Source organism: Cucumis sativus, chromosome 3 (assembly GCF_000004075.3).
Source record: "Cucumis sativus cultivar 9930 chromosome 3, Cucumber_9930_V3, whole genome shotgun sequence".
Taxonomy (NCBI): Eukaryota; Viridiplantae; Streptophyta; class Magnoliopsida; order Cucurbitales; family Cucurbitaceae; genus Cucumis; species Cucumis sativus.
This window is the reverse complement of record NC_026657.2, coordinates 29,323,486-29,342,716: the sequence shown is the minus strand read 5'-3', so window position 1 is coordinate 29,342,716 and position 19,231 is coordinate 29,323,486. Positions and strand designations below refer to the sequence as shown.

Below are 19,231 nucleotides of genomic sequence, written 5' to 3'. Positions count from 1 at the left end.
TCGCCATAGGTTTTTCTTCGTGGAAAGTGGAAAGTGGAAAGTGGAAAGCACGGCCTGGTCGACTAGAAGAAAGAAAACAAGCAAGGACTTGACGCTATCTCATGCCAAAGAAAGATTAGGATTGCGATGAAATGAAACTTTCCAAAGTAATTGAAACGACCTTATGGTTTTCTGATGTATTTTCAACCTAATTGGAGTGATTAACAAAATAATAAAATAAATATACAAATTATACACATTGATTCTCAACAATATTAATACATTATATTAGACGTTATATTTGACATTTTGAATTGTCGTTCTTTGATATATATTTGAAATTAATTTGATTACTTATTATTTCAAAAGGAAAAGTTAGAAATTTACAAATTTTTCACGCATTGATTCATCTCAACAATACTAGTACGTAATATTGGGCGTTGATTTTAAATTAAAATTTATTCGATGTCTTGAGTTCTCGTTTAATATTTCGTATACATGTTTAAAATTAATTTAACTAATTATTTTATAAGAAAAGGTTATAAATTTACAACCAGTTAAATTCTAACATTGATTTATCTCAACAACAATATTAGTAAATTAAATTGGACGTTTGATGAAATTTAATTATTTATTTATAAAAAAATTATTTAATTATTTTTAAGTTCGTAGGGTTTAAGTTTTGATTTTAAAAAAATGTTTGAAATTACAAGAATTTCCTTTTGTTCATTGGGATTTAGCTTTTAATCAAGAATTTAAGAGAGAAAGAAAAGGGGAACTATTAAAACGAAGGCAATTGGGCGTGAGCTCGTTCGTATTCTTTCTTCCGGCCGACCGGCGCTTCTCGATTTCATTTCGAAGTTAAATAGATCAGTCTCTCTTTCCTCGGCGTTCTTCGATTTGGATCTCTCCCTTGTCGGTCAACAAGCTTATCAATAACGCAAATCCTCCCTGGTTTGAGTTTCTCTTTCTCTGTCTGCTGTTTGTTTATCTCACTATCAATCTTGAAATTTAGTGTTGCTTTGTTTCTTCTTTTAATTTTGTGAGATGGATCTGGGTTTGTATGCAATTTCCGTAGCTTTGTTTGACCATATGTTCCGTACATTATATGCTTGCGAACTCGGATCTGCTGTAATTCGTGTCTCTAGATCGGCTAAATCATTTTGGTTGTTAATTTATAGTTACAGTAGTTTGTGGGAATAATTAGAGTTCCAGCTTCAGATCCATTACTTTTCTTCTTTCCCCCTCCCCCTCCCCCGCGGATTCCGGCCTGATCTCAAGAACCTTCCGTTCTCTAAGGTTTTTCGTAGTGTAGTTCTAACTGAAGTTAAATAGATATCATGAGTATACATTAAGAGTTAGAGCATTTTAAATATTCAAACATTTTTAGAATAAGCTCTTGAGGTAATCCTTTTTTTCTTTTCTAGTAAGTGTGTGACTAACGAAATTTCTTTTCTAGGTGCGGAAGACACAACTTCTCTCATCTGTAGTCGGTGATTGTTGGTTTGCCCTCTCATATCTTTAAGAAAATGGTAAAGGCATTTATGTTATTGAACCATTTGTTGTCTCTTTTTGTCTGCATTCTTATGTAACTTTATATGCAATTATCCGTAATATTTTTTTTTCTGAATTTCTTTCTCCAAGTGCCTTTTTGTTTTGACTAGTTGAAGTTCATGAACTTTGAGGGGGTGAATTCAGCTATGCGATCATACAAATTTTTGTTTGGATATAGTGTTATATATTCTCAAAATCATTTCATTATTGTGCCATTCAGAAAATCTTATGAGTATTTGAGATTAATGGATCGTGCTAGATGTATTTTGTCTGGCATCACTGAATCTGATATTATTGCACCCTTTAATTTATTTTAGGAATTATGGTAGGAACTAGCACGAACATTCTGCTCGTGAAGATTATTAGTGATTTCTCTTTTTTCAAGCTGGATTTATTATGTATTTGTTGCATTTTTTTTTTCTTTCCTGATGGCGTGCTTTTGACTTTCAGTGGGTTTCATGAATTTATCTTTTCTCCTGCCCCCTTATTTTATTTTGACGAGCATTATGTATGTTGCTTAGGTTGTTCTTGCCGCATCCATTGTTAGCAAGTCCGGGAAAGGTGAGATATTTTCTTTGCTAAATCCACAACAATATTTTTGCACTTTTATCTTTCGTAATGATGATTTTCATAGTTGGCGTTTTACACTGTATGCTCATTGGTCTCTCTCTCACACGGGCACAAACACACACCTTTTATCCCTTTAATTTTCTTCTCAAGTCTTTGATAAATTTTAGCTAGTACTTACAAGGCTGTCTTTTCGGATGTTTTCTTTTCACAGTTCTTGTTTCCAGACAGTTTGTTGACATGTCTAGAATCAGAATTGAGGGCCTTCTTGCTGCTTTCCCAAAGTTGGTTGGAACTGGAAAACAGCATACATATGTGGAGACAGAAAATGTTCGCTATGTTTACCAGCCAATAGAAGCTTTATACCTGCTTCTTGTAACAAATAAACAGAGCAACATCCTTGAAGATTTGGACACCTTAAGGCTCCTTTCTAAGCTTGTATCCTTTTTTGATATGGCCTATAGGCTATAGTTATTTCTAGTGCTTTTAATGCTGTCTTGTGTTGAATTTGGGTATGCTAGCTTGTGGTTCTACTGTTTCTTCCATAAAAATTTGGGTGATCTTCAACTTCAAATTAGTAGTAAGTCAAGGGAACTAACAAAGTTTGTGAAATCCATATTGACGATGTATTGTATAAATGTAAAGATTAACTGTAGACTGCAAAGGAAAATAAAATTTTATATATAGTTCATTTTATATGAAATAACAATTCTTTTCTGGTAAGGGCATATGTTTTTCTTTCTTTTATAAGAATATTTTTTTTATGTCTGATAATAGTGGTACCCTCCAACATGTGTATGTGTATACCCTCTTACATGTGTATGTGTGGGTGTTTTGTTTGCACAGTAAGATAGTTCTTTACAAATGCTTGTGTCAAACATGCTGAGAATGGATTTATGCTGGAGTCCTTAAGTGATTCTAGGTACCTGAATATTCACTTTCTATGGATGAAGAGGGAATCTGCAAAACAGCTTTCGATTTGATTTTTGCTTTCGATGAGGTTATTTCTCTTGGGCACAAGGAAAACGTGACTGTTGCCCAGGTTAAGCAATACTGTGAGATGGAAAGCCACGAAGAGAAGTTGCACAAGTTGGTATTGCAGAGCAAGATAAATGAAACTAAGGATGTCATGAAGCGAAAAGCAAGTGAGATTGACAAAAGCAAGGTATTTTTTACATGCCCTTCATCATTCTTTTTCACAACTTAAAATACAATTTTTAAAAAACGATTCTTTCACTAATAAAATAAAGGAGAATTGTCAAAAAGAGCAAATTTGACAAAATATTTACAACATATAGCAAAAGTTTCAGATTCTATCAATAATAGACATTGATAGACACTAATATGCTTCTATCATTGATAGACACTAATATGCTTCTATCATTGATAAACACTAATATGCTTCTATCATTGATAGACAGTGATAGAAGTCTATCAGTTTCTATCATTGATAGAATCCAAAATTTTGCTATAGTCTGTAAATATTTTATATTATTTTGTATTTTTAAAAATGCCCCTAAAATAAAATGAAAGTTGATAATTTTTTATATATATTGCAGATTGAAAAGAATAGGGGTGACAAAGGAGGCTTTATGTCTTTACAGTCTATGGGATCAGGAAAAATTGATAATGGCCTCGGTGATCTGGGCATATCATCAGGTGGTGGAGGTGGTTTTGGTAGCAGTTCTGGTTTTGGATTGGGTGCTGATGTTGAGTCCTTTTCTAGCAAGCCTAAAGGTTGCCCTTTGTTTGATTGCACGTTTGTTGAATGTTGTCTATGTCTGATGAGTTTTGTCAGTTTGTTACACATATATGTAAGGAGGCACTTGTCCTTGAGTCAACACCATATACCATCTTTTAGGGGCTCTTAGGGCAAAAAGTTGGTTATTATAGTTGGATTTTAATAGTATGTGTTTGAGGTATATTATTTTAGTTGAGGTAATAATAGTATGTGTTTAAGGTGTAAACTACTTTAGTTTCAAAAGAAAATAGTAAACATCATAGGAAAGAATAAAAATGATGAACGTAAAATAGTAAAAAAGTAGCAAAATACTAAATACTTTAGCAATTTGAGGTTTTGAAATAGTGTCTACTGAAACTAAATGAAAACTTTTAAATAGTATTTACTGTAGCAAGATGTGATTATAATAGTCTTAGTTAGTTCTTGCCCCAAACACTACCTTTAGTAATTTGTCATATAGTTTATGGCCAATTAAGATTCATGTACTAACTGGACGCTTACCATTTTACCTTGTATGTCTGTTATTAGGCCGTCCACCTTCATCTGCTACTGCACCTCCTAAAGGCCTTGGCATGCAGCTTGGTAAATCCCAAAGGACAAATCAATTCTTGGAATCTTTGAAGGCAGAAGGTGAAGTAATAGTTGAAGATGTACAGCCAAGTGTTGGTTTATCTAAATCAGCTGCCCCACCCCCAACTGATCCTGTTACTCTATCTGTCGAGGAGAAACTCAATGTGTCCCTGAAACGAGATGGGGGAGTTAGTAACTTTGACCTTCAGGGAACAATGTCCCTTCAAATTCTTAACCAAGAAGATGCCCACATTCAAGTTCAGGTACGTGGCTCATATTAATGATGTTGTATAATAGACACTACAACTTCTCTAGGTGATTGGTATCCCCAACACACATACTCTAGAAAATCAAGCTTAATTGTCTTGCTGTAAAGTAGGAATTGATAAGATCGTTTTCTTGTATATTCAATTTCCATAAAGATTTAGATTGATTGCTTGATTCTAGGTCTTTCATTGTAATTTCTTGTGGTTATAAACTTTCCATCAAATGTATACGAAGCTAAAAAGTTTCATCATTGAATTGTTCACAACTTTGGCACTCGAAACAATTTTGTCTCTAAATTTGTTCCTGTAGTATTTGAACCACCTATCGCCCACTACATTTGGTCTCATCTTGTGTTCTTATGATGTTATTGTGATTTGATTTGCAAAGCTGGTTTTGTTATTTGTTTCACTATCTTGATTCATTTTGCCTTGTTTTCAGATTGAGACTGGTGGGAATCCTGGCATCCTTTTCAAAACTCATCCTAACATGAATAAAGAGCTGTTTTCCAATGAAAATATTCTAGGCCTGAAAGACCCGAACCGGCCATTTCCTACTGGTCAAGGTAGTGATGCTGGTGTTGGTCTCTTAAAGTGGAGAATGCAAAGCACGGACGAATCAATGGTACCATTAACTAGTAAGTTTGAACCCTTCTCATACAGATACAGTTTTGTATACATATTTTAAAAGCTATACTTACAAGGCTTCTGTTTTTGCAGTCAACTGCTGGCCCTCTGTTTCTGGAAACGAAACATATGTCAGCATTGAGTACGAGGCTTCATCAATGTTTGACCTGCGAAATGTTGTCATCTCAGTGCCTCTTCCTGCTCTTCGTGAGGCACCTAGTGTAAGGCAGATTGATGGAGAATGGAGGTATAGATTCATCTTTACACTTTTAGTTTTCACCTGGTTTACATTGAAATCATGACTTCCACAGATTCTTTTAACGAAATGGGACTCCCTTGTTGAACTGTGAAACACATCTATTTAAAGTAATTTCTATAAGATTTTTTTTTGTCTTTAAAAATGGGACGTGGCAAAAAGAAACAAGTTCGTAAATGCTTAACGAGTCTCATTGTTGAGACCTTTCGGAAAGGAAAAATAAAATCTTATTAAATTATTCTAATGAAGCGTATCCAAAGCACTATCCTTTTGAATTTAAAGCCCCAGAATTTTTCCTATATTTTGACATCTGTTTTTGCTCAACCTGCAGGTACGATTCCAGAAATTCTGTCTTGGAGTGGTCTATAGTTCTCATTGATAACTCAAACCGCAGGTATGTAGTGTTTGGCTTCTTTCTATTACCCTACTATTACAATTGCATGCATATGTTTTTTTTTATTTTTGTTCCATTTTCTTGACAGTGGATCAATGGAGTTCGTTGTTCCTCCAGCCGATTCATCAGTATTTTTCCCCATCTCTGTTCGGTTTTCAGCAACTAGCACATTTAGCGAACTGAAGGTTTATTCTTGTTCTGCCCTGTACTTGAAACCAGATATTACTTGTGCACCTCTCAATAACCATTATTATCGCAATCATCATATCTGTTCTTTTTCGATCTAGAAACCCCTATTAGACCGACTTTTTCTCTCATTCACATCGTTTTATAACGTAAAATAATAATAATAATAAGATGTAAACCACGCTTATTGTCATTCTTTATTTGACATTTACTGCATTACCTCTTAACATTGGTTTGTAAACCCCACTGTCGCAGGTTGTGAACATTTTGCCTCTTAGGGGCGGTGCTCCTCCCAGATATGCTCAAAGGACACAGTTGATTACGGAAAATTACCAAGTTGTGTGATTGGCGATGTCTTTTTTATTAAAATTTTCCCGACTTTTTGCATTGAGAAAATTTGTAGTGATTTGGGCAATTTTACTTGTATATTTACTGCTTTGGAATTTATTCAGAACTGAAAGCGGCCATATGATGATTCATTCACTTTTTTTTAAATTTTGTTTAAAGGATGTTAGAGTCGGAGGACATTGCAATATCATGTTGCTTAGTAAATCACTCGTCAAATTATGGTTCATATTCCTTCTTGCCAACTACGATTATCTTCTTTAACCGTTTTTTCTTCTTTGGAAAGTATTTTAAATGGTTGATGTCTTGAAAAATTATATTGGAAGATTTATAATTAACAGATATAATATACTTGAGTCATTATATAAATAAATGTATTGAAGTGATATACTATAACATTGATTAAATACGGTGAAAGTCAGGTGAGAACAACTATTTTTACCAAGTGGACAGTATTATAATATTGTAAATGATTATAATGTTGTGGTTGTTTTTATGGTAGTGATCGGTGGTTGTTTTTATGATAGTGATTAGAGTCATGTTATTAGCTTAACTGTTAACGTTGAGAAATTGATGAGCATACAAACGAATGCTCAGAAAATTGAGAAAATGGTTGGAATGCAAACAAACTTGAGTAGATATATCTATTATTATGTATTTAACATGGAGTAGATATGTAGTTGTGCTATAAATTAATGAAGTAATTTCAATATTACATTCAACGGCCACCTGACAGGAGAGACTGCGCATCAGAAGAATGGGCAAAACCTCTTTCAAGTGAAGAAGTAGAATATGCAATAGCTTTATCCAAAAAAGAATTATACGACATGCCAAGATCATCAAAACCTTCATATCCACCACCACCACCTAACGTTTCTATAGAACCCATCTCTGGCATGACAGCATCTCCTTCCAAGTACTGCACAATTTGCCTCATGCTTGGCCTCGCCATTGGGTTAGATTGTGAACACAACAATCCAAGTTTCAGAACCATTTCCATCTCCTCTGTCACATACTCTGTTCCCAACTTTGGATCTTTGGCCTCAACAATGGCTCCTCTCATCCAACATAACAATACCCAATCCAGCAATATTACATCTTCCATCATCCCTCGAATCTCTATTGGCCTCTTTCCTGTTGCTACTTCCAGCAGAAATGCCCCAAAAGCAAACACATCCATTTGAGTCGTCGGCCTGCCGGATCTCGTGTGCTCTGGAGCCAAATATCCGAGTGTTCCTACAATATGAGTTGTTTGAGGGTCTGTTCCGTGATCATACAGTCTTGCCAAACCGAAATCTCCTAATCTTCCATTTAACTCATTGTCTAGTAAGACATTACTGGCTTTTACATCTCTGTGAATAACAGTTTGCTCCCATTCTTCATGCAGGTAAAGCAGCCCTGAAGCCACTCCTTTTATGATTCGAAATCTCTGGCTCCAGTTCAAACTTGGATTTGTTTCGTTAAACAGGTACTTGTCCAAGCTTCCATTTTGCATATAATCATATACTAAAAGCAGCTCTCCTTTTCGTCTACAGTAGCCTAAAAGTTGTACAAGGTTTCTATGACGAAGCCTCCCAAGACTAACTATCTCAGCTACAAATTCTTTCATTCCTTGTCTTGATTCATGAGAAACCCTCTTTACAGCTATTTCAAGTTTTGATTTTGGTAATGCACCTTTGTAGACTCGTCCAAATCCTCCAGAACCCAGAATTTCTTTTTCTTTAAATCCATTTGTAGCTGTGTATAAGTCTTTGTATTTGAACCTATGAGGCCCATAATCAAGCTCCCAATCTTCGAGCAGCTCGGCGAACTTCCTCTTCCTTCTGATAACATGGACAATGGATAAAATAACCAATAAAGCAATCCCTCCAGAAATTAAAGGCAACCCAATTGTTAAAACTTTGGATCTATGTTTTTTCTGAGGCAGCTTTGGAAGACGAGAAATGTCAAGACTTTGAGCTTGGCCGTTTAATCTGAAACTCCAACCTAAAATATAATGAGAAGTTGAAACAGAGCCAGTGGAGGATGAAAACCCGACGAACATGGAAGAGTTTTTTATGACGGACGAAAGGTCCCAGACGTAAGATAAAAGTGGAATTTTGGGTTTGGGTATGTTAATTGGTGCCAAAGTGACATTGATCTCTTTGTTGATACCATCATATTCGATCCAAACTTGCATTGGTTGGCCACTTATAAGACTCAAATTTCTGAATTCCCCATTGTTGGAAGGATAAAACCCAGCAGTTTCAGCTTTCTTAGAAATCAACCCATTTATATCTATACCAACATGATTCGCATCTATATCTTTCAACTCTAGATTCTGAATTGTATCGAGTTCTACAGCGAAAATATGGTTGTTTGTGTTACCGTTGTTGTTGTCATTAAAAATGCCAAGATGCTGACTTGGCTCAGCTCCGGGGAAAGTTTTCGTCGGAGCCACCACAAAGGCAATTCCATGGCCACTTAGATTTGGGTATTCAGAAATAATGGCAAAGACAAAAGTAGTTGAGAAAGATGAAACGCCATGAGAGAAATCGACAAAATTTACAGGATTAGGATAAAACCCATGGCCAATTTTTTGCCTGGTCTCGTTGGTCAGTTTCAAGAGGCCATTTGAGGTAACAACAGCCATAGCATCGAGTGATAGATTTGCAGATTGGAAGCCATGGAAGATGAAATCAGTACCTTTAGAAGCAGCTGATGAGACTACTGAGACTAGAAGCAGAGACACCACAATTGAGAGATTGAAAAACATGGGATTTTTGTTCATCTCTCTTCCGTGTAACCGAGCATCATAAGCACCATTTCTTCGTAAGGGGCGATCAAAATTAGAAGCCATAGCGATGAGAAACTTGCAGGAACCCATTCAAACACATTCTGAGGTAAGGAGTTTTGATGTGTTGACTTGACTTCATTGTAAGTATAGTCGAGTTCAATATAAATACTAAATTTATCTCATTTGTGGATCAAATCATCCATTGTGGTATCAAAGCAGTGTCTAAGATGTTGAGTCCTAAGAAATTTTTTTTCTCATCTATATATTCAATTTGGAAGTAAAAATAGAAATTTCAGCAAGAAGTTATAGATTTAAACAATAGGTTCTACATTATTTGATGTGTGTGTATAAATATATTTTGAGAAACAGAGATTTGTATATTGTTTTCAACAACCACTATTAATTCTTTTAAATAATAAACCACTACATATACACAACATTGTGATTTAATCAAAATCATTGACTAAAATACTTATATTCTATTCCAAAGAAAGACAAATAATTCCATTAAAATTACGCCATAATTCATAAATGTAATAAATTACGCAACATTTATTTTATTCTTTTTTATATGATTGCTTAATAAATCAATTGACTTGAATTTAAAGAGTAGAAAGTGATTAAACAAACAAAAACAAAAACATGTATATATAATCTTAGGCGTTATTATAAGATATAAAACCAAAATGATGAAAATTAGGTTAATTGTGAAGTGGTAGGCCAAAAAATGACCACTTTTGAGACGACGACGATGATCATGAAGGGCTCTTTTTGCACAATAATTCCTATTAAAAATGGAAATAGGGAGCTGTTCTTTCTTCTTTATATAATTTAGGGTTTCGTTTTTTGGTTGAAGATAAAGAGAGTGTGATATATGAGATGGGGGAGCAAAGCTGATAGAGAAAAATACAGAAGGAGACGACTAAGAAAATTATGGTCAATCTTGGTTTGCTATTACTTGTTTATTTCTTCTTTGCACCTATCATTATCTTTTCTTTCTTTCCCTTTCAACTTTTATTTGGTTTAATTTTCAAATTATGAAGTTTCAAATTTGTGTTTAATTTTATTTTGCATACATTCACTTTATAAAAAAAATTTGAAAGTTGAAGACTTAATAATGTTTGCAATTACAAATTGATATCAACTTCTACCGTCGAGAATCGAAAGAGACGAAGTGGATAAAGAAGCAGAAGTGATGTCTCTGTTATCACTCCACGAATCCACAAATTCATCGGCTCCTTCCACCATTCTCGGACCCGTAATCTCGTCGGGAACTCCAATCTCACCGTCCAAACACCGCATCACAAGACGCATACTCGGCCGCGCCGCTGCCGAATCCTTCGAACACAGCAACCCCAATTTCAAAATCATCACTGCCTCGACCTCATTGAAATCCCCCTTCAATTTCTCGTCCATTACTTCCAATAATTTCTTCTCTTTGTATTTCTCCCAAACCCAGTCCACCAGCACTATCTCCTCCGGCACCTCTCTCGGGCCGATTGGCCGGCGGCCGCAGGCCACTTCAAGCACAAGTGCGCCGAACGCGTAAACATCAGAGCTGGTTGTGGCTTTTCCGGTTCTGTGCAGCTCCGGCGCTAGGTAGCCGACAGTTCCGACGACCCGTGTTGTTGTCGGATTCTCGCCGTGTTCATAGAGTTTGGCGAGGCCGAAATCGCTTAGTTTTCCGTTCATTTCGTCGTCGAGTAAAACATTGCTGGCCTTCACGTCTCGATGAATGACCACCTATAATTTGTCGATAATAAAGATTAGAATGAAATAAGAAAAGGAAAGAACATAGTTTAGAAGTGATTTAATAACCTGTTCGTATCCTTCGTGCAAGTATAGAAGGCCGGAAGCAACGCCGTTTATGATCTTAAACCTTTGTTCCCAACTCAAAATCACTTTTGGTTTGCCGAATATGTAACTATCCAAACTCCCATTTACCATAAACTCGTAAACAAGAAGCAGATCTTCATTTCCGCCATGACGACACCATCCCAGTAATTGAACTAAGTTCCGGTGACGAAGCCGACCGATGATTGTGATTTCCGACATAAATTCACGGAGGCCCTGCTTGGATTCGTGGGAAATTCGCTTCACAGCCACGCGGGTTTTTGAATTTGGCAATGTTCCTCTGTAAACTTTTCCAAATCCGCCACGTCCTAGTAGCTCTCTGTTGCTAAACTGTTTGGTTGCTAGTTCCAGTTGTTTGTAAGGGTACCGATGCGGACCAATTTCAAGCTCCCAGGCTTCGATTATGTCTATCTTCTTTTTTATTTTGTAAAGAGTAAGAAAGATTCCTGCTATGACAATCAAAATGATGAGAATTGAAATCCCAATCGCTAAATCAGAGTATGTATTCTTCGGCCCGGGAACCGAAGGCAGAGAATCAATATTCAGTGACTGGGATGGTCCATCCGTACTGAAACTCCAACCTAAAATATAATGAGAACTTGACATTTGGCCCGTGGAGGCTGAGAACCCAATGTACATGAACTCGAAAAGAATTGGAGAGAGGTCGACATTAAACGACAGAATTGGCTTCTGAGGTTTGGTGGAAAACGGAGAAAGAGCCACCGTGAGAGAATTTACAGGGGCATCATAATCAATCCAAACTTGAATTGGTGCCCCACTTTTTAGGTTTATAAATTGCTTGGTGTTCCCGTCGTTAATGAAATAAGAGGCTGTAGTGGAGGCACTGGAGATCAAACTATTGAGATCAATTCCAATGTGGTTGTCGTCGATGTCCTCAAACTCTGCATTTTTGAAGGTGTCGAACTCAACGGCAAATAAATGGTTCGAGGGGTCTCCGTGATTGGTCGAATTGAGAAGGCCTAAAAACTGTACCGGAAGCGCATGGAGGTTTTTGGAGGGCGCAATGGTGAAGGCGAGGCCATGGCCACCGAGATTCGGGAATTCGTTGACAATGGCGAAAACAAAATTGGTAGAGAAGGAAAAAGGATCGGCGTTGGAAGAGTTTCTAAAGCGAACAGGGGATTCGTAGAACACATGGCCCTGTTGAAATCCGCCATCGTCTGTAAGCGTTAAGAGTCCGTTCTCTTCGATTTTGGCGATATCCGGTAGGGTTAAGTTGGTGGCTGCGGTGGGATCGCGAAAACCGGCGTAGAAGAAGTTGTGAGATGCGGCCGGGACAGTAAAGAAGAAAATGGCTAAAAAAGAAAAGAAACAGAAGTTGGCCATGGGAACTGGGAAGAAGAAGCTCTGCCTCTAAGTCTATTGGTTGGAAAAAGAAAAGCCAAATTGTTCAAATGAGTTGGCTCTAAATAATTTAAATATATTTGAAGGCTTAGCGTTGAACAATTCTTGATGATTGATGAAATGGAGAAAAATACCATATTTTAATCCTATCATATCCAATTAAATCTTATCATTTTAGTTTTAGAAGTCTTTTATATGCATTAAATGATAGTGAAAAGGAAACAAACATGTATTCATTTCCATTTTTATATAAACATTTTTGCATTATTTTAGAAGAAACATGTAAGACTTTTTTAAATTTATTTTTTTTACTTTTTAAGAAACTCATCCAATCCATAACTTAGTATTATTAAGGAACTAAACAAATTCTCTTAAAATTAATGAATTTTTATTTTGTAATTTTTTAAAAATATTGCTATATATTAATATTTTAAATAGAGTTGTTATATTTGCAACTAATTATTCATGTGATAGGTAAATTGTCAATCTTTCTTTTTCATTTTTTTGAAATTTAGGAGGGACTGGACTTGGGCTTATACAAACAAAACTGAGATACAAAGGAAACAACTAAATGGGCCTAATATACAAAAGCCATTCTTAATGGGCCTGCCTTTAACAGATTCAATGTACTACTTTCTTGCTTACTCCTGCTTGGAAATATGCTAATTATGCGAGAAAAATGAAGCATCAAAACAATAGTATTTATATATTTCATTTGTAGTGGTGATTATAAAATATAGTTCCATTAAACCAATCTAACCTTTCCTTACATCACAAATGAATTCGACAACATATTCAAATAAATTATGACAGCAAGTAAGAATAGTTTGTAGATTCCAAACTATACTAGTTGAGCATATTAAAATTTATCTCTAAAATTTGAACTTAGTTTGTATCAATCTAAACTCAACTAACTCTATTCCTAATTTTCTTCATATTTGAAAAAAAAACAAAACAACAAAGAGTGAAGTCAATAATTGCAGGAACCTCAAGCTAAGCCTAGAAATTAGTTAACAGAGCATGTCTTGATTTAATCATTTAGAGAAGCTTCAAAACTCGGTGGAATATGGTCAAAGTTATCAACCTCTATACACAATTATATGTTTTAAGCATCAAGGGTTAAAGTTTTTCTTTCTTACCCTGGATCGAAAGTTATGTGCAGAGGTTAGATTTTGAACGAAGATATTAGCTTACATAGAGATAGATTTCATTGAAATGTGGGCCAAAATTAAGACTACAGTCAGAACTCTAATTCAATACATATGACTTACGACCATATATCAATCCTTTCTTTTCTTAAATATAAATGAAAGTAAGAATCTTACTACCTCAATGTTTGACTCCAAATTCCCATTTTTCTTTTACCTCTGCCTTTTCTGCAACACTTTCTTTCTTACCTACCAATTTTCCCCAAAACAGAGAACTAAGGAATTTACAAATGTTTAGTCTCTGCCGTTGAGAAGCGAAAGAGGAGAAGTTGAAAATGAAGCAAAACTCATATCCATATCCTTATTACCAGTCGATGAATATGAACTAAACTTGTTAAACGAAGAAGAAGCAAACGAATTCACAAAATCATCGAACCCTTCTCCATTCCTCCCTCCTTCCATCACTTTCGGCGCTGATATCTCCTCCGGAACTCCCATTTCTCCCTCCAGAAACCTCACCACCTGCCTCATACTCGGTCGTGCCGCCGCGGAATCGTTCGAACAAAACAGCCCCAGTTTCAATATCATCATTGCCTCAACTACATTGAAATCCCCTTTCAATTTTGGATCCATTACGTCCAGCAATTTCCCTTCCCTGTAATTCTCCCACACCCAATCCACCAGCACCAGCTCTTCTGACGAAGATTTCGGGTCGATTGGCCGCCGCCCGCAGGCCACTTCTAGCAGAAGTGCGCCGAAGGCATACACATCTGAGCTGGTGGTGGCTTTTCCGGTTCTGGGAAGCTCCGGTGCCAGATATCCAAGAGTTCCGACGACCCGAGTCGTGCTCGGGTTGGCCCCGTGTTCATATAGCCGAGCGAGGCCGAAATCGCCGAGCTTTCCATTCATCTCGCTGTCGAGCAGGACATTACTGGCTTTCACATCTCTATGAATCACCACCTGTATTAAAAGAACATGAAACAACGATTAAATTCAGTCGCTTTTTTAACTCTTGCAAAGAAAACAAGTTTATAATATTATTTCAGTAAATTTAACAAACCTGCTCGTAGCCTTCGTGCAAGTAGAGCAAACCGGAAGCGACACCCTTAATGATTCCGAATCTCTGTTGCCAGCTCAAATTCACATCCGGGTCGTCGAAAATGTAGTTATCCAAGCTCCCATTAGCCATAAAATCATAAACGAGAAGCAGATCGCCACGGCGGCGACACCATCCCAGTAACTGAACCAAGTTCCGGTGACGAAGCCGGCCAATGCTAGCGATTTCCGACACAAATTCCCTTAGGCCCTGTTTCGATTCGTGAGAAATTCGCTTCACAGCCACTTGGATTTTTGAATTCGGCAAAGTTCCCTTGTAAACTTTCCCAAACCCACCGCGCCCTAGAAGCTCTTTATCCCTAAATCGCTTAGTGGCTTTCTTGAGCTCCTTGTAAGAGTACCGATGAGGACCGATTTCGTGCTCCCAGGCCTCGATTATATCAGCGTTTTTTATCTTCCAAATGATTAAAACAGCAACACAAATCGCGATTATCACAATCAAAACAGCCGCAACAGAAATCCCAATTGTAAAAGCAGTGTGCTTTTTCTTCGGACCTGGAACAGAAGGCAAAGAAGACAGATCCAGAGACCGGGCTTGTCCATTCATACTGAAACTCCACCCCAACACATAGTGCGAACTTGCAAGAAGCCCAGTGGAGGCCGAGAACCCAACATACATAAACTCGTCAAGAATCGGAGAGAGATCTACATTAAATGACAGAATCGGCTTCTTGGGTTTGGTGGAAGACGGAGAAAGTGCCACCGTGAGGGAATTCACAGAGGAATCGTAATCGACCCAAGCTTGAATCGGCCTCCCACTTTTCAAGGTTAGGTTCTGCTTGGTGGGTCCATCGTCGACGAAATAGGAAGCGGTGGTGGAGACATTAGAAATCATATGGTTGAGATTAATTCCGACGTGGTTATCGTTGATATCGGCAAACTCGAAATCTTGAACAGTATCGAACTCAACCGCGAAGAGATGGTTCGTAAAGTTTCCGACGTCTTTCGCATTGAGAAGGCCTAAATACTGACTGGGAAGTCCACGGAGGTTCTTCGAGGGGGCAATGGTGAAGGCGAGGCCATGGCCACCTAGAGTCGGGTACTCAGGGACGACGGCGATGACAAAAGCGGTGGAGAACGAAAAAACTTTACCGTCGGATGAGTTTTTGAAACGAACGGGGGAACTGTAAAAGGCATGACCCTGTAATCGACTGGTATCATTTGTCAGTTTCAAGATTCCGTTCTGCTCGATCTTGGCGATGTCAGTGAGAGTTAAGTTGGCAGCGACGGCGGCATCATCTTGAAATCCAGAGAAGTAAAGCTGCTGAGATGCGGCGGGGGCGGCGAGAAAGAGGAAGAAGAAGAAACAGAGTAAACAGAGACGGGCCATGATGGAAAGGGAAGGATTGGGATCTAGAAGGTTATGCTATAAATGTTGAAGTAGAAGTGAAGAAGAAATTTGAAGTGGGGGGAAGAGGATAAGAAGTTGGCATGGTTAGCAGATTTTGTTGAATTGAAATTTACAGAAAAAGACAGAGGAGAGAGAGAGAGAGAGAGAGAGGAATGAGAATGACAATTGTGAAGAAGGCAATGGCAACCTCTAAAATGGTTGATGTCAGCTCATAGTTCACATGAAGGAATGAGGAACCCTTTGCTTACCCTAAATTCTTTTTATTTATTCATTCATTCATTCCCAAGTTTTTCTAAACCTAAGTTTTATTTTTCAAAAATACATTAGACTATAGTAAATGAACTCATGGGGCAATTTTATTTAATATCTCCACCTTGCAATTATTAGATAGAAAAAAATACCACTCAAATGAATTCTTCATGGGGCAGTTCTATATGCATTTTTAGGTGACTTTTAGCCATTTTCAATAAGGCCACCATTGACATGTGCTCTAAAGTTGTTTATATTTTAGGAAATATTTGAATACTTTTTCTAAAGAAAACTTTGTATACCTTTTTATTTTATTAAGGTCCCTCTCTCTATGTTTAATTGCAGAGAAGGGCCTTGAAAGGGATAAAATAGTTGGTAATGAGGACCAATGATAATATTACAACTTGATATTAGCAAAAATAACAAAAATAACCAAGAATAATTAATTTAACATTTCTTTGTCACTTTTTTTTTCTTTCCATTTTTGTGTTGCCATCAAATTTTCTTAGTTGATTCAACCATCCATAGACTTGGGCAAGGAGGTTAAAATAATTTTCCAAGTCCCACCTATTTTATTGTCTTTCGTTGTGAATCTGTCAAAAACAGTTAATTAAAAATACCAAATTGAATGGTTGGTTTTAATTTGGAATAATACAATTCAATTTCTACACAGAAATGAAAGATTGATATTGAATATTTAAATTATGTTCGAGTAAAACAGAGTTGTGTAAGTTGATGGATTTGACCATCAAACTTTCATAAACCTTTTCTCTAAAATATGTTATCCTTGGTTGAATTTTTAACATGAAATATTTAACAATAGAATTAACTTAAAATACCAAATCTAAGTATTCCTAAGTATGCTTCTATTTAATATATACAATAGAAATAAAAAAAAAAAACTTAACAAGTCGTAAAAGTCAGGCGTTGAAGAGATAGTTGAAGTGATATTTTGAGTAGATTAAATCTTGATTAGTATGTATGAAAACAAATATTAAATTTCAATTTGAGGTTTGTTGATTTAATTTAATGACAAAGTAAAGTAAGACTTAAAGTTTGAACAAATAAGGTCAAATGAAAATCAACCTATTCATCTTATGAGTGATATTTAATATCATGTGTGATGTTACCCAACAACATTATAATAATAATAGTTGTATTTGTAGGTCATATTACAAACAAATATAGAAATCAATATATTGAGTATAGGAGACATGAATTAAGCAGTTTACAACAATATATATATATATATTAGTTGATTTATTTAAAATTTAGCTTAATCTCTAAGTTATAATAGGAAGATAAATAAAACAAAAAAGAGAGACATAAATAGGGAGGAAAGTTAGAGAGGAGCATATAATGATAATAATAATAATATGGAAATAATAAGAAAGGGAAATAATGATAGTGGGGAACCAATGGTATGTGAAAAAGATAAGGATTTGGTATAAGATTTAATTATTCTTTAAAATGACATCATTGTTAATTTTGGCTTTTTTAATTTCTTTACATTAAATGGGTTGTTTCTTGTATGTTCATAAGTTTATACTTTATATTAATATTAATAAATGAAGTAGGCAGCTGAGCAGTATATGAATCTACAAAGTACAAACATTCCTTTTTATTACACATCCTAATATGTGTATTTGGATTCATTAGAAAAGTAGTAGAGTTTTGAAAAAGAAATCAGAGATATGGGCTTCTTTTGAAACAAATTTGATAAATAGACCAAATTTAATTTATTTTTAAAAAAATATTATAATTGTGATAGATTTGAAATCTACGGACGTTTAATTTTAAAAATTAGTCATTTTGAATAAAATTAAAATATTTAGAGTATTTAATGGCTAGAATTATAAAAGTTAATTAAGTGAATTTGACAAATTTTCAAAACTTTATAGTTAATATTTTGAGTTTATTTTAGTTATTAATTATTTCATTTATGATTTAATGGCTAAAATTGGTAAAATTAAAATTAATCCAAATATAAATATAAAGTACACACTTGTATAATTAAGAACTAAATTTAAATGTGTTTTCAAAACTCAAGAATTAATTGGATTGAAGATTAGAGAGTTGGGCGTTGGGACATTTGTATGAATGCTGTTCAACCAAATTAATGAAAAGCAGTTGAAGAAAACTTGAGAGGAGTAAATTCCCACCAACTATATATATATATATATTCATTTATTTACAAAATTCCCAACAAAAATTAATATTTTCTTTTAATTCTATACTACAATTAAAAATAATCCACTTGAGAAATTTAATTCTTGAAATTTCCACTTATGTTTTCTTTAATACAAAATCAATTAGTTTAGAAGGGATTTGAGGAATCCAAATCCTTTGACTACTCATCACTCAATTGATTGTGCAAATTTTGACTTTCTTCAATTCCTACTGATTTTATCTTCTTAGTAAAATAATTAGTATATTTTTAAGTGAAAGACGAGCAATGAATTTTCGAGGATGAATTTAAATCTAGAAAGCAATTTTAGTTATTTTCAAACAAAAGTATTTATGACTAAATGATAAAAATGTTCTTAAATTAAAGATAATATTTGAAACAAAAACCCAAACTATTTTCATATTTTTTTTTTTTAAGTTTAAGTTTTTTGAATTTATCATATAGTAGAGAATATTTTGTATAATTTAGCAAATTTCCATTTGGGAATGATTAATAATGGGTAATTATCTAAAGAAGACTTTTAATTAAGAATTAGTTGTAAAAGGGGATTCCAGGAATGAGATTTGACTTAAAACGAAGCAATTGTGCTGTCAAATGATCTTAATCAATCCCAATTTCTTTCTTTCTTTTTTTATTTATTAATATAGTCTTTAGAAGAGAATTAAATCTCATAAAAATCTGTCATTTATTTGAAATGAAAGT

At 35.3% G+C, this 19,231-nt stretch overlaps 4 protein-coding genes across 4 annotated transcripts; 1 reads left to right on the top strand and 3 right to left on the bottom strand.

The window, feature by feature from the left end:
* Positions 1–729: 729 nt before the first annotated feature.
* LOC101222934 (coatomer subunit delta) lies at positions 730–6,713 on the top strand. The gene is made up of 12 exons (XM_004137713.3): positions 730–933; positions 1,439–1,511; positions 2,055–2,094; positions 2,315–2,538; positions 3,023–3,265; positions 3,660–3,837; positions 4,370–4,674; positions 5,117–5,312; positions 5,395–5,548; positions 5,889–5,951; positions 6,040–6,136; positions 6,393–6,713. Exons 2-12 carry the CDS (start codon positions 1,509–1,511, stop codon positions 6,480–6,482), a joined length of 1,593 nt encoding a protein of 530 aa, XP_004137761.2. The 5' UTR covers positions 730–933; positions 1,439–1,508; the 3' UTR covers positions 6,483–6,713.
* A 382-nt stretch (positions 6,714–7,095) lies between these two features.
* On the bottom strand, positions 7,096–9,542 carry LOC116402748 (L-type lectin-domain containing receptor kinase IV.2-like). The gene has a single exon (XM_031882804.1). It carries the CDS (start codon positions 9,346–9,348, stop codon positions 7,201–7,203), a length of 2,148 nt encoding a protein of 715 aa, XP_031738664.1. The 5' UTR covers positions 9,349–9,542; the 3' UTR covers positions 7,096–7,200.
* Positions 9,543–10,181: 639 nt separating this feature from the next.
* On the bottom strand, positions 10,182–12,735 carry LOC101204442 (L-type lectin-domain containing receptor kinase S.4). Its single transcript, XM_031882580.1, has 2 exons — positions 11,077–12,735; positions 10,182–11,001 (listed from the first exon to the last, which is right to left on the bottom strand). Exons 1-2 carry the CDS (start codon positions 12,457–12,459, stop codon positions 10,399–10,401), a joined length of 1,986 nt encoding a protein of 661 aa, XP_031738440.1. The 5' UTR covers positions 12,460–12,735; the 3' UTR covers positions 10,182–10,398.
* A 927-nt stretch (positions 12,736–13,662) lies between these two features.
* LOC101223168 (L-type lectin-domain containing receptor kinase S.4) lies at positions 13,663–16,319 on the bottom strand. The gene is made up of 2 exons (XM_004137714.3): positions 14,686–16,319; positions 13,663–14,585 (listed from the first exon to the last, which is right to left on the bottom strand). The coding sequence occupies exons 1-2, from the start codon at positions 16,069–16,071 to the stop codon at positions 13,920–13,922; spliced, it is 2,052 nt and encodes a 683-aa protein (XP_004137762.1). The 5' UTR covers positions 16,072–16,319; the 3' UTR covers positions 13,663–13,919.
* Positions 16,320–19,231: the final 2,912 nt, after the last annotated feature.

What these genes read in the sequence shown, in the direction of transcription:
- LOC101204442 (XM_031882580.1), bottom strand. Translation starts at nt 12,459, where the DNA reads ATGGCCAACTTCTGTTTCTTTTCTTTTTTAGCCATTTTCTTCTTTACT. An exon ending in TGCACGAAGGATACGAACAG is followed by an intron (nt 11,002 to 11,076) that starts GTTATTAAATCA and finishes GACAAATTATAG; the next exon opens with GTGGTCATTCATCGAGACGT.
- LOC101223168 (XM_004137714.3), bottom strand. Translation starts at nt 16,071, where the DNA reads ATGGCCCGTCTCTGTTTACTCTGTTTCTTCTTCTTCCTCTTTCTCGCC. An exon ending in TGCACGAAGGCTACGAGCAG is followed by an intron (nt 14,586 to 14,685) that starts GTTTGTTAAATT and finishes CTTTTAATACAG; the next exon opens with GTGGTGATTCATAGAGATGT.
- LOC116402748 (XM_031882804.1), bottom strand. Translation starts at nt 9,348, where the DNA reads ATGGGTTCCTGCAAGTTTCTCATCGCTATGGCTTCTAATTTTGATCGC.
- LOC101222934 (XM_004137713.3), top strand. An exon ending in CTTTTCTAGCAAGCCTAAAG is followed by an intron (nt 3,838 to 4,369) that starts GTTGCCCTTTGT and finishes GTCTGTTATTAG; the next exon opens with GCCGTCCACCTTCATCTGCT. An exon ending in ATGCCCACATTCAAGTTCAG is followed by an intron (nt 4,675 to 5,116) that starts GTACGTGGCTCA and finishes CCTTGTTTTCAG; the next exon opens with ATTGAGACTGGTGGGAATCC.